This window comes from Amphimedon queenslandica, unplaced genomic scaffold, assembly GCF_000090795.2.
Source record: "Amphimedon queenslandica unplaced genomic scaffold, v1.1 AMPQUscaffold_12926, whole genome shotgun sequence".
Lineage (NCBI taxonomy): Eukaryota > Metazoa > Porifera > Demospongiae > Haplosclerida > Niphatidae > Amphimedon > Amphimedon queenslandica.
This window is the reverse complement of record NW_003546838.1, coordinates 38,980-52,203: the sequence shown is the minus strand read 5'-3', so window position 1 is coordinate 52,203 and position 13,224 is coordinate 38,980. Positions and strand designations below refer to the sequence as shown.

The 13,224-nt window shown below is 38.2% G+C and overlaps 6 protein-coding genes across 7 annotated transcripts in view; 4 read left to right on the top strand and 2 right to left on the bottom strand.

Moving 5' to 3' along the window:
* Positions 1–447: 447 nt before the first annotated feature.
* LOC105314416 (uncharacterized) lies at positions 448–1,314 on the top strand. Its single transcript, XM_011408582.1, has one exon. The coding sequence runs from the start codon at positions 448–450 to the stop codon at positions 1,312–1,314; it is 867 nt and encodes a 288-aa protein (XP_011406884.1).
* A 53-nt stretch (positions 1,315–1,367) lies between these two features.
* LOC100635709 (cytoplasmic dynein 1 intermediate chain 2-like) lies at positions 1,368–4,818 on the bottom strand. Its single transcript, XM_003389854.3, has 14 exons — positions 4,671–4,818; positions 4,468–4,606; positions 4,284–4,423; positions 4,106–4,222; positions 3,829–4,055; positions 3,683–3,779; positions 3,495–3,623; positions 3,152–3,412; positions 2,885–3,018; positions 2,378–2,462; positions 2,215–2,304; positions 2,015–2,161; positions 1,839–1,958; positions 1,368–1,578 (listed from the first exon to the last, which is right to left on the bottom strand). The coding sequence occupies exons 1-14, from the start codon at positions 4,767–4,769 to the stop codon at positions 1,486–1,488; spliced, it is 1,878 nt and encodes a 625-aa protein (XP_003389902.1). The 5' UTR covers positions 4,770–4,818; the 3' UTR covers positions 1,368–1,485.
* Positions 4,819–4,858: 40 nt separating this feature from the next.
* LOC100636721 (eukaryotic translation initiation factor 4B-like) lies at positions 4,859–8,790 on the top strand. Of its 2 annotated transcripts, XM_020002369.1 has the most exons (8): positions 4,859–4,993; positions 5,044–5,199; positions 5,303–5,514; positions 5,915–6,025; positions 6,076–6,910; positions 6,995–7,891; positions 7,955–8,082; positions 8,546–8,790. In XM_020002369.1, exons 1-8 carry the CDS (start codon positions 4,981–4,983, stop codon positions 8,639–8,641), a joined length of 2,448 nt encoding a protein of 815 aa, XP_019857928.1. In that variant the 5' UTR covers positions 4,859–4,980; the 3' UTR covers positions 8,642–8,790. The 2 variants fall into 2 exon arrangements, with proteins under 2 accessions (XP_019857928.1, XP_011406883.1); XM_011408581.2 differs by having other exon boundaries at positions 6,076–7,891.
* Positions 8,743–9,828, bottom strand: LOC100636596 (uncharacterized). The gene is made up of 4 exons (XM_003389861.2): positions 9,420–9,828; positions 9,264–9,357; positions 9,082–9,216; positions 8,743–9,022 (listed from the first exon to the last, which is right to left on the bottom strand). Exons 1-4 carry the CDS (start codon positions 9,780–9,782, stop codon positions 8,787–8,789), a joined length of 828 nt encoding a protein of 275 aa, XP_003389909.1. The 5' UTR covers positions 9,783–9,828; the 3' UTR covers positions 8,743–8,786.
* A 2-nt stretch (positions 9,829–9,830) lies between these two features.
* On the top strand, positions 9,831–10,887 carry LOC100636470 (single-strand selective monofunctional uracil DNA glycosylase-like). Its single transcript, XM_003389860.3, has 2 exons — positions 9,831–10,261; positions 10,308–10,887. The coding sequence occupies exons 1-2, from the start codon at positions 9,920–9,922 to the stop codon at positions 10,851–10,853; spliced, it is 888 nt and encodes a 295-aa protein (XP_003389908.1). The 5' UTR covers positions 9,831–9,919; the 3' UTR covers positions 10,854–10,887.
* An 80-nt stretch (positions 10,888–10,967) lies between these two features.
* Positions 10,968–13,224, top strand: part of LOC100636344 (tetratricopeptide repeat protein 21A-like) — a 10,256-nt gene continuing 7,999 nt past the window's right edge. Inside the window, exons 1-10 of the mRNA XM_020002368.1 lie at positions 10,968–11,014; positions 11,062–11,191; positions 11,245–11,420; positions 11,467–11,565; positions 11,626–11,717; positions 11,798–11,989; positions 12,309–12,393; positions 12,455–12,841; positions 12,890–13,000; positions 13,118–13,214. Of these exons, the coding sequence (XP_019857927.1) occupies positions 10,988–11,014; positions 11,062–11,191; positions 11,245–11,420; positions 11,467–11,565; positions 11,626–11,717; positions 11,798–11,989; positions 12,309–12,393; positions 12,455–12,841; positions 12,890–13,000; positions 13,118–13,214 (1,396 nt within the window). The 5' untranslated portion in view covers positions 10,968–10,987. The remainder of the gene's footprint in view (positions 11,015–11,061; positions 11,192–11,244; positions 11,421–11,466; positions 11,566–11,625; positions 11,718–11,797; positions 11,990–12,308; positions 12,394–12,454; positions 12,842–12,889; positions 13,001–13,117; positions 13,215–13,224) is intronic.

The window sequence follows — 13,224 nt, the reverse complement described above, 5'->3', positions numbered from 1 at the left end:
AAGTACTGAATTGGTTGCATCTACTGCTTCAGTTGGCCTCTCCATCATGTATATACTATGTAGACTGGAGCTTACCGTAGGCTGCACTGACCACTGCAGCAGTGTAGACTAATTAGATTTTGGGCAGGGCTGACATTCCAAACTGAAAGGAAATGTCAACCAAACCTGAGGAGCTGAAAAGAGCACTCTATTGCACGAAGCATGTTGGAGAGAATTAAAAGATGAACTGAGTACTACGATTGATAGACTGGCCTTCAGGAAAGTGGTAAAATGGATGGAGTCCACCATTAGCTGCTTCATATGGTGGCCATATTGATGTCCTAACATATTCACGTCTAACTTTCTTCTTCATCTGCATGAATGGGAAAACCCTTTCATGCTATCATGCATGGGTCGGAAGGCAAGCGCTCGCTCAGAGTGAGTAGACCCTCCCCTTCCTTCCTCAAGATGTCTTCAGGCATAACTGGTGTTTTGAATAGAGTAAATGGACAGCTACTGTCGTTTGTATCTGTGCTACCATCCAGCAATGCTACTGCTGCTCCCAATGTATGCAACAATGCTGTTGTGCTAATCCCTGGACTCACAGACGGGATGATGTCAATGTGCTATACCAAATCTCTCAATGCTGCACTACTCTCCATTGACTACTCCCTGGTCCAGTTAAACCTATCAAGCTCTTTCTATCAGTTTGGCTTTCAGGACTTGGAGCAAGATAAAAGTGATATCCAGGACATTTTAAATTTTTTAAAAAGAGAGTACAAGTTTGATAAAATCATCCTCTGCGGTCATTCAACTGGATGTCAGGACATACTGTACCTGCTCAGATATGGAGAAGTCTCTCGATTGATCGACGGGGTCATACTACAAGGAGGAGTCAGCGACAGAGATGATATATTAAGCACTGAAGATGGTCCTGCCATGATAGCTGAAGCAGAGAAATTAAAGAGTGAAAATAAAGCGGAATATTTCGTAACGTACAAACACTGTGATGCTCCAATAACTGCCTCTCGGTTGCTAAGTCTTGCCGGTAGACTAACAAAAGATGACATGTTTTCCGTTGATCTTACAAAGGAAGAATTAGCCCCAATACTACAGCCTGTCACAGTTCCTATACTTATTGTATACAGCAGTGAGGACGAGTATGTACCAGATAAAGAAGGACAAAGAGCTTTTGCTGATCGAATGGTTGAAGTTTTGAAAAGCACAAGCCCTTCAGTGCAGCTGGAGTATATTGAAGGTGCAGACCACGGTCTCTCAACTGGAGGGGAAGCATTTGTACAACTTGTTACGGACTTCATTAAAAAACAATTTTGAGTCGACTGATATTACTTTTTTGGTTTAAATTATTATTATTATTAGCAACAATGTACATAGTTTAAATTAATGATAATAATAATTAACTAACCATAATATCTAAAAGCATCATTATGATAATATTGTTCATTGTGCAACAAACACTGTATTAAAATCAACAAAAGATTTTTATTATATATTATTTTCGTCAGACGATGTTTGCTGTAATTCATATAATGTTTGCTGTAGATTTGTCCAATCGTCAGATTGTGGTACACATAATGCCTGATAAAAAATAAGTACTATATTATAGGCTGTCTGTAATGTACATGTACAAGCGTATTTTTCCCTGCAACCAAAATTGCTTTACAGTAACACAATGCACCAAATAAGGCAAAAATAGAATTGGTTCAAATGCTGTGGTTGCTTATGGTATTACATTATACAGTGCTTTCAGCAGCAAGCAAGATATGCTAAATCAGCCCCTTAACAATTGTAACATGTACATGTACAGCATAATTCCCTAATACATTCTGTTGACTTACTTCACCAGCTTCATATATATGTATATTACCATCAACATCTCCTACAGCTAGTAACAAACCATTGGGACTCCAACTAACTTTACTAAGGGCAATATCAAGGCCTTCGGTTAATATAGGCACCTAATTAATAAGTGGGAGGGGCTTAAAATTTATAACCAAGCCCACATGTTAATTACTTCAACGTCATGATTGAGATTCCAGAAATCAATTTTTCCCTCAACATTGACTGATACAAAGAGAGCAGGATGGATGGGGGACCACTTCACATCATTCACATAATCAGAGTTTGTCTCAAACGAACACAATGGAGTAGCAGTCTTAGACTAAATGTATGATTAGTAATAAAATAATAATAATAATAATAATAATAACGTACAGTAACTTGTTGTTCATTGGATAATTTCAAGCTCCAAAGTTTAACAGTCCAATCAACTGATGAGCTTAAAAATAAATGTGAAAAATCAGCCTAATAGGATAATAATAATAATAATAATTATTATTATTATATAGTAAGCCCCACCCATTAATTAATTAATTACTTGATCAATATTAGTAGCTTTGTGACAGGAGACTGAGGATATGTTGCCATAGTGACCTTCATACTGGACCACAACTCCAGGCTTCCTATCATTAATAAGCAGATGGTAATTTTCACAAAACTTTAAAGAGACTTTAAAAAATAATCGTAATACTCATAAAAACAATAAAAAAGAGAATTCTTCCTAGCAATTTTGACTAAATACCGGTACATGGTCTTTGGCCTAATTTTTGAGTAATTTAAAAAATTCATTAAAGTGTAAGTGCAGTGATTTTTAGGGTCTCTATTTTATTGGCTTAATATGATTGCCTGACCATAATAATAATAATGTGTTCCAACTCCCATTGTCTAAAAAAACTATTCGCTGAGATATGATGCAAGAACATGTATATGTATCAGAAAATTATTATAAAAAGGAAGAATTCTCACCTAACCATTTTAGCAAAATTTGGCCAAAGTTCCTGTATCTATAGTACAGGGACTTTGGCCTGATTACAAATGCTCTTACTTTCCATGACGCTGTCCCTGATATACAACACCCTCTTCACTTCCAACAATAAACTTATTAACTTCACCGACAGGAAAATCAAGAGACGTGACAGCAACCGGCCTCGGGTGTCTACTCTGCAAATCAATACTCTCCTAATGAGAGAGCGAGAGAGGGAGGGAGAGTGAGAGAGAGAGAAGAGAGAGAAAAGAAAAAAAGGAGGAGGGAGAGTGAGAGCAGTAAAATAATGATACATTTGTAAATGCATGTCAAATAATAAATCCATACTTGTGGTTGTGATAAATTATCAATATTCCATGAGCATAGCTTGCCATCAGTTGAGACAGATATCAAACTGTGAGCATGTTCACTTCCAATCAGTTCCAGGCAGTAAATTGGGTGAGTGTGAGCTGAACTGGACAGCAGTGAGCGCTGGACCGGAGTCCTTTTGCCACTCCGTATATCCCAGAGGACTATCTGACCACTGTATGTACCACCAATCACGTAATGAGGATGAAATTTACTAAATGTGACTGACATGACTGGACTCTGTAATAGGAAAGAGAAGAAGATATACATGCACATGCACATGTACTCAAATTATCATGTATTGTAGAGTATTATTGCTCACATAGCAATTGAATATGAAGTCTGGAGTGTCCTTTTTAAACTTAAGGTCCCACATGAGGACGGTTCCATCAGGATCAGAGCTGACATTACTATCAACTTGGTAATACGATGCTAATACCATACCACTGTGCTATAGGTAAAGAAGAGTTTATATTATAAATACAGTACAAGTATAAAATACACACATACATGTGGCGACCAGGCTATCGAAGATACAATCTTTCCTTTCGTCCATCTCTCGTCAAAAAACTGTCTCTTCTTTGACACATTAATGGACAAGCCATCACTATACAACAAACAATGGTTTTACATGTACATGTACTACACACGCTTACCCTGTTCCTTTTGCCTCATTCCCAGCTGATATATCAAACAGTACATCTGATGTTTCGGCTAGAAGCCTCTCCATCACGAGTGATGATCGCTCAATAAATGCCGCAAATTCCTCAGATTGTAATATCAATTGTCTACTTTCATCATTAATCTTTCCCTGGGGTAGAGGGAGGCTTCCTGTCTCCTCCATTGCTTCAGCTCCTCTCTCCTCTTTACCCTTATCAAGGTCCTACGTAATATAAATGGTTCTGTAGTATTGTACATTAGAGCTACATGTACCTTAATGGGAGTCACAGAGACGGAGGTGTCGATATCAAACGACTCGTTGTTAGTCGGAGAGAGTGCGTTGCTTTCATCTAGCACCGTTTGTGTGTGCTTCTCATATACCTCTATAGTCTAATAATAATAATAATAATAATAATAATAATAATAATCATCTGCATAATAAAACTTATACCTTTGGCTTAATATTAATAGGTAGTAATTGATCAATCGATAAATGAACAGATCTTTTATTTGATTGTTTAACTGCTGTTACAGGAACGTCTACCCTTTTAACATCAGCATCCTTACCAGGGCCAGAAACATCTGACTTACCTAAAAAGAATAATATTAATTATTATTACTATTACTACTACTACCTGATCCAGTAGGTGCTGCTGCTGCTGGTGCTTTGACTGATGGTCCAAGTATTTCTGCTACAAGCTCATCAACTGTTTCTCTTTCACTGGATACTCCAGAAAGACTGCCACTCGTGGAGACTAGGTCTTTGTTTAAAGCCTTAATAATAAATAATTATTAAATAAATGTTAGGCCTGAAGGTGAAATTTAATTCCAAACTAACTTCTTTGTCTTTTACTTCTTTCTTTTTGCTATCCCTAGCTAGCCTCAGCTCCTCAAGGCGTTTCTTTCTTCTCTCTATCTCTGCCTTTCTGTCCGCCATTTTGTCTCAAGGGGCAGTCATGTGAAAATCACGTGCGAAAACGATCACCATTTTAACATCACGTGATGAATATTAGTTAAGCCCCGCCCAATTGAATTTTATAATCACGTGACCGTTAAATGTCCGCCACTAGCTGCACATGGTCATTGAATTAATTTCAATAGAAGTGTCAAGTCCATTATTAATATAATAGTCTAATAAGTCTATTGTCATGTCTGAGCCAGGTAAGTATGAGAAGAGAACCAGAGCTGCAATTCCTTGTTTTATTGTGCAGGAGGCAAGAAGAAAAAAGGGAAGGGTAAAAGCCAAGCAAAGAAAGCTACAGTATTGTCACTGAATGAGTTTTTAGCTGACAGTCCCTCCTCTTCACCGGCAGCACCTTTTAGGACGAAGAGTTGGGCTGATGAAACAGCTGATCTTGATGTTGATGGTTTGTTTATTAACAGATAGTGATAAATAATAATAATTTTGTTGCTGTAAATATAATAAGTGTAATTAATGAGTTAAATTAATGTTGATTTTTTTATTGTTAGATTCAACCTATTGGCCTGATGATCGTCCTCCTAAGCCACGTGTTAATCTAAGTACTTTACCTTCAGCTCCTCGTGCAGCTACAGTCCCTAATATTGACCCATCCCGTCTACCTAAGAACCCACCATTCACCGTATTCCTTGGAAACTTGTCGTACGAAGCTAACGAAGATGACATTAGAATATTCTTTGAAAGAAATAAATTAATAGTGACTGTAAGTTGCCCTCTCTCTGTCTCCTCTCTTTCTCTTCGAATCTGGTGTCTTTTGTTTCTTATTAATACATGTATGTATTGTATTGTAGTATTTGGTAGTGAGTACTTTTTGGCTGCTAACACTTTTGTGTGTAACCCTGCCTCTGTGTTGTGTGTGTATATAAAATATTGTGCAAGATACTCTATTGGTAATGAATTAAAATTGGCCAATGGGGTAATCGCCAATATAAAATCCACCATTTTGTTTCAGACTGAGCATGCTCAATGACATGTGGCACAAAGTGACCAATAATTGTTGTATTAAATTTGCTAATTATTTTCTACTGACAAATTTGCCAAATATTGCTCTTGTCAATAATCATCTTGTATGGTAATGATTTATAAATTATAATGATCAATAGACCGGATCAGTACGTCTGGTGAGAGATAAAGATGGTCGCATGAAAGGTTTTGGATATGCAGAATTTGAGAACCTGTCCGACCTAATGGAAGCACTGTCTCTAACTGGACTGGTATGTACTATCTAATAATAATTATTATTAATTATATATTGAATTATTAGAATGTTAGAAATCGGCCATTGCAGATTGATGTAGCTGAAGGAAAAGGTGAAGGAGGTGGGGGCGGTTATGAGGGGCGTCGCCGTTATGATGAATCTGATCGCACAGCCGGTGATTGGAGGAGTGGACCAAGAGCTCAATCTCCACCATCTTCCCCTCCCTCTCGTAGAAACAGATCAGACAGGTATTCTCCTCCACGCGGCGGTAGATATTCCCCCCCTCGTGGGGGCAGATATTCTCCTCCTCGGGGCAGATCTGACCGGTATTCCCCTACCCGTGGGGGCAGATCGGATCGATATTCTCCTCCCCGTGGAGGCCGATATTCCCCTTCTCGTGGGGGCAGATTTGATCGATATTCTCCTCCCCGTGGGGGCAGATCTGGTCGATATTCTCCCCATGGTGGTTTCAGGTCAGACAGGCATTCTCCTCCTCGTGGAAGGAGTAATGATTTTGGTGGTCGTGATAGATACCAATCACCTAGGAGAAGGGACTTATCCCCTGGACGTGAGTACTCACCCTCAAGAAACCAAAGGTCACCACATAGAGACGAATCACCAAGAAGAGAAGGCCAGGATAGGGACTCTCCTCCTATCCCAGAACGAAATCGTTACCCACGGGAAACTGACAGTCCTTCAAATGAAGACACTCCTCCCACTAGTAATGAAGCTCCACCCACAACTACCGATGATATAGATTTGCCTGACAATGATAGACTGGTTGATGGTGAAAAACAAGATGACAATGAGCCACAGGAAAAGGAAACAGTTAGAGAAGAGCATCGAGATAACAGAGATGATCGTCCATACAACAGAGATGGAGAGGATCGTCCATACAGAGATGATCGTCCATACAACAGAGACGATCGTCCATACAACAGAGACAATCGTCCATACAACAGAGACGATCGTCCATACAACAGAGATGATCGTCCATACAACAGAGACGATCGTCCATACAACAGAGACGATCGTCCATACAACAGAGACGATCGTCCATACAACAGAGATGATCGACGACATGACAGGGATAGAGATGACCGTCCATATGGCAGAGATGATCGTTCGTACAATAATAGAGATGATCGACGATATAACAGAGATAGAGATGACCGTCGATATGATAGAGATGATCGTCGATACGAGAGAGATGATCGTGGTAGATTTGGTTCCTCGTGGAGAGAAGGAGGAGGAGGAGGAGGTAGGCGTGGTCCAGGTGGTGATAGAGGAAGAGACTATTATGGAAGCAGGAGGGACGAAGGAGGAGATTATAGGCGGAGTCCCGAGCCAGTTCGCGAGGAGAGAAGGAAAATAATACTACAACCGAGGTCCAAGCCAATAGATACCGAGCAGGAGAGTAGATCCCCTGGTACGATATTTGGCGGAGCTAAACCTGTGGACACTGCCAAAAGGGAACGAGAAGTCGAAGAGAGACTGAAGGCAAAAGAAGATGAGCAAAGAAGGCAAAGCGAAACAAAAAAGGTATCGATATTTGGTGGAGCAAAACCAGTGGATACACGTAAGAGAGAGAGCGAGATCGAAGAGAAAATAAGATTGGCTAGAGAAGAAGCAGAAACTAAAGGTGACAATGAGAGAAGAACAAGCGATAGTGATGCTAAAGTTTCTGATGAGCCTCAGTCTAACGAGGAGACCAGTAAGGCAGAGGATAAACCTCGCAAGTATGACGGGCCAAAATCAAGAAGAAGTGACGATTCGGGGGGGCGTACCAGGAAATTTGAAAACGACAGACCTCGTAGAGAAGATACTGATAGGCCACCTCGTAGGGAGGATAATAAAGGACGTGGCTTTGGAAATAAGAGAGGTTAGTTTAATTTTATTAGCCTACTATTAAATATTGACTATTCATATTATTATTTTATTGTAGATGTACGTGAAGGAGAGGTTTCTGTTAGAGGGCGGGGCAGGGGGCGAGGTAGGGGACGTGGTGGCAGTGAAAGACCAGAAAAATCTCAGCCTTCTCAACCTAAGAAATATGAAGAACTGGAGAAACCTGTTAGTTAGGCTGCGTTTACACAGCAACGCAAAACGTATCGTTTTAAAACGATACACTTTGAACACCGTTTTCGTTTCCATAGAGTCCTATCAAGATTCTATCACGTTTTCATTCGTTTCTGTGTAAACAGAAGCATAAAACAGGCACAAAACTGTACGGATTGCATCATTTTCGTTGCCGTGTAAACGCAGCCTTAATGTGTTTAGATTTTAGAGAGAAGAGTTTTAGGTCTATTTGGCCTACAGTACAAAATAGATCTCACTTACAGTAGTACATCATACATGTATACCAATTACCAAGAGTAGATGTACAGTACTTATACTGTTACTGTTAATTATTATGACAATTATGCCTTGGGCTATGTATGGAAGTGTTTTTTATTTGCACTGCTATTAACAAATATTATCATTATTACATTGTATTATTTTTGTTATTATCATTAGTTTTATTTATTGCCCTTAGGATTTTCAACAGAAGAACAGATTTGCATCACTAATGGATGAAGATGAAGGAGATTATGAGAAGCAAGTGTCTGCTGGGGACGGACAACCGACTTAAATTAAGTGTCGCAAAATAAAGAGGAACAAAAAAACAAATTTAATTTTGCTAAAATAATTTTGATAGGATTAAAAATTAATAACGAAAGCTATAAAATATTGTTAATAATTCTCTTTTCCTTGTTAAAAAATATGATAGTAATCTTTTAATTTGTAGCTATTTCTGGTACGGGCGTGAGTGTATTAGATATCTCTGGAACTGGTGTCAATGTTGGCATGGCTGACATTGCTTTTCTTTTACCAGCTGGTTTGACAAGCCCAGGTGCTGGGCTCGACCTGTATGCTGTTGCCGACTTTTCTCTGAATAGCTTCATTGTAGCTGGAGCACTTTGTGTGCTTCGCAACATACGTCTGTTTATCGGCTTTGGGTTCTCAAAAGGATCTAAACATTACATCATTTATTGCACAATATTTTTAATAATATAATTGTATATATAATACCTTCATAATCAAAAACTGACGGTTGTCTTCTTAGATCAAAAGTGTTTCTTCGGTATCCTTCTGGTCCGTTGTAACCATCTTTGCTTGGGTCCGTAGGTACGGACAAATGTCCTCCATACACACGTCTTGTATAGCCTATCAATTGTGTTGCTATTGTTGCTATTGCTCTTCTTATTGCTTACTTGTTCCTTTTTCAAGCCTGTCTTTAAGGTAATAGCTGGCTTCCGTTGATTTAAAAAATTTATCCTCAACTTTACCAATCATTGGTTCAGGAGTCTAGCATTATTTGTGAATGAAAAATAGCAATAATAATAAGTAGATGCTTTACATTGTCTTACTATATTTTTGGGTAGTGCTTTTGTTTTTGAGAAATAGCCAGAGCAGTGCTTGTCTTCAGTAGCTCGGTACTGCGGTATCCCGATGTTAATTGAAGGATGTGTCCTCGCTGTTTCTTCGTTCGTTAGTCTACTCAGCACAACACCGTCAAGGACAAATCCCTTTTCCAGCTCTTTGAGCTTCTCTTGACTTTCGTGGGAAAACTTTCTCACTCTAGGAAAGAAAGGCTTGCTCCCGCTGCTTTTTGAACGGTATCGTCTGGTAAGACCCTCATTAGCCCCTGGGCTAACCAGCCTCGTCTCCTTTATGACAGGCAAAGCAATTTTCTCTCCTTCATCCAAAAGAACAGCATTAACTGGTTCCATTTCTCTGTGCTAGCTAGCTAGCTGCAGCTAGTTTGGGTGGAGCTGCGCTTATTGTTGCAGGAAAAAGGCGTGGCTCAATGGATATCACATAAATGTCATTAAAATGATTTAGAAATCAATAATATTCATTATTCATCATGGCAGTTAGTAAAGTTTGTAAACAAAGTGATATTTTAAAAACCTCTGCTACTGAAGACGAGGAATCACTGGAACACAGGCATAAAAGGAGAGAGACAGAAATACCCAGTACTGGCACCCACTCTGATAATATCTGTGATGATATACTAACAATTGAGAGAATCCAATGTGAACTGTTACTACAGCTGGATTATTCCTCTAGTCACGTGACTCATGTATATAATCCAATAGACTATGCCTCAGAGCCTCACTGTTATTATGTAAGACAGTACGGTAATGGAAAGAAACAAGTTCTATTTATTGGAATGAATCCAGGGCCTTTCGGAATGGCACAAAATGGAGTGAGTACATTTATACCATATATGGAATTGGTGAATATTTAATTAGGTACCATTTGGTGATGTAACTCAAGTCAAAGAATGGCTAGGGGTCAAAGGTCAAGTGTTTAAACCAGAAAACGAGAATCCTAATAGACCAGTAAAGGGACTCTCCATCACTCGTAATGAGGTTTCTGGCACAAGGTTCTGGTCTCTCATGAAATCCATTGCTGGGACTCCAAAAGCGTTCTTTAGTATCTGTTATGTTCATAATTACTGCCCACTTTGCTTCATGACGGCCTCCGGTAAAAACGTAACTCCTCCATCATTGAAAGTCAGAGAGAGAAAACAGCTTGAAAGTATATGCGATAAATCACTGACTGATTTCATATTATTGTCAAATGTTCGGTATATTGTCTGTGTTGGTAAATATGTGGAAACAAGAGCTAAGCTGATTGCTAAAGACTTTACTAGTTGGAAGATAGAGATTGGTTCCATCACTCATCCTTCACCTATTAACCCATCCGCTAATAGAGGAGACTGGGTAGCTATGGCCACCCAACAATTAAGAGAAATGAATGTATTACCAGTTATGATCAATGAAAATCATATTTAAACCTTTAATAATCACTTTTAACAACCTTCACAAACATTGCAATCAAAAAATGTGATAATCAATGCGTAGGCGTGCGAGCAAATTTTATGGGCGTGTGCAATATGCACTGGGTGGGTGTGGTTTATCTTTTCAAAATGGCTGCCGATATGGAGGTGACATTGGTAAGATAAACAAGTTATCATTACTGTTCACACTTTATTCTAAACAGACTACAGTCCTTTATTATGCTAAGGAAGGCTACTATAGACACATGCAGTCTGCTCTCTCTGATCTGCTCACCCGCTTCGGATCTGAGCCCATTCTTTTATTCTGGAAGGCATTTAGCATGATATTAGAGGGTATATAGTACATTCTTACGCCTTTAAACTGACTGTGTATTATTATTATATAGATAGAGTGATAGAAGGTATTAGAGAGGCTAGAGATATACAAGAGAGTCCAGATCTAATAATTGCTATTCCTTTATTACTGATACACGCCCACAGACAGTGTAGTACTATCGACAAAGAAGCCATTCATGAACTGGAGACTAGTATCAAAGCCAATCGGAGAACCTGCTCTGATACCGTATGTAATTAAATACTGCTCACTTGTTATTCTAATTAATGCCCAGGCCCTGTATTATGCCAGTATAGTATATTGGTTGGCTGGTAGAAATGACAAGGCTAAGGAATATCTCGAGAAAAGTTTAAAATCGTCGCCTACGCCTAAAGTAAATGTGCACACGCCAATTAATTAATTTATTATTATTATTATTATTTATTAATTGTAGTCGTTTTCATTGATGGGATGGATTAATTTGATGTCAGGCAAAGATGAATATGCCAAGAAAGCAATTAAATATTTTGACGAGTCGTTTAAATAGTAATGATACATTTAATTACAAATGTTATCATCATCATTATTATTATTATTATCATTATTATTATTAATGCATTTTGTAGTAAGCCAGTCCCACTATTAGCAGTATTGGGAAAAGCAAGATACCATTTCAATAACTATCAGTACATTCAAGCAATTGAAGTCATCAACGCTGCACTGGTGCCAATGGCAACTTGCATACCACTGTGCATTGAAAAGATGAAGATAGAATTAGCACTTAATGAATGGGACGTTGTCATTGAAACTGCTAAAAGGTATCTTATTATTGTATTATTATTATTATTATTATTATTATTATTATTATTATTATTATTAACGAAAGTTAGAATTAGGACAAAGTTAGGGCAGGATGAAAAATGAAATAAAAATAATTAGGTTGATAGAGATTTAAAAAAAAAATAATAATTTAATAAGGATGAAGTTAAGTTATGGATTTAAGTGATTATAAGGTCCAAAGGGGCTCCGTCACAGGTATCAACAGATCTCCATTTTGTCCTGGAGCCACGGAGTATTATTATTATTATTTATTATTATTATTATTATTATTATTATTTATTATTATTATTATTTTAGATGCTTATCCATTGATCCTAACTGCATTGAAGCCACTCAAATGATGGCACTGGAGCAATGCATTCGTAATGGAAACATGAACGAGGTAAACAAATTGCTTATTGTTATTATAATTGTTGTTATTGTTGTTGTTATTATTGTAATAGGTTGCATCATTGCTTGGTACACTGATAGAGCAGTTAGACCGATCAGAGCCTCAGTCCCATCACTTATACATAAAGATCAGCAGTGCCTTTGCACGCCTGTCAGGAAAGCACTCGCTAGTACTCCAGCAAACCCAATCAATGGCTGACAGAGCACTCTCTCTAGCTCCTTCATCTACTCCTTACATGATAGAGAGAGCCTATCAGTACTTACTGGCTGGTAATACTCAGTCGGCTATCAATTATTATAAGAAATCACTGACACTGAGTGATACTAACATGTCTGCCCTCATGGGAATGATTCACTGCAAGCTCATCATTAATAAAACCACTGAAGCCCAGCAGCAGCTGGAGTTTATTAATGAATTACAAGGCTCTTCAAAATCAGCTGTAAGCCCAATGAATGAATAATTATTATTGTTTAGTAATGACTGATAGGAGTTGTTGTATTATAATGCATTGGCTGGGTATCAGAGAGGTAGCATGACTCAGGATGATGTAGTGGAGTTGATCAGTTCTGCTACTAAAACACTCTTCTCGTCTGTTAAAGCAAGTCTTTATTTTCCTCTATGTATTATAATATTGATGTACATATATTAATTTTATTATCAATTCATCATCGTTAATCATTACTATTATATTTATTATTATTATTATTATCATTAGGGATATCCATTAGGACTGGAATATTTCATTCATCTCAATCCTGTTTTTGTAATGAGCATGGGAGAACTGCTAATGTTATATGCACCCAATGAAGTAAGCATACTACT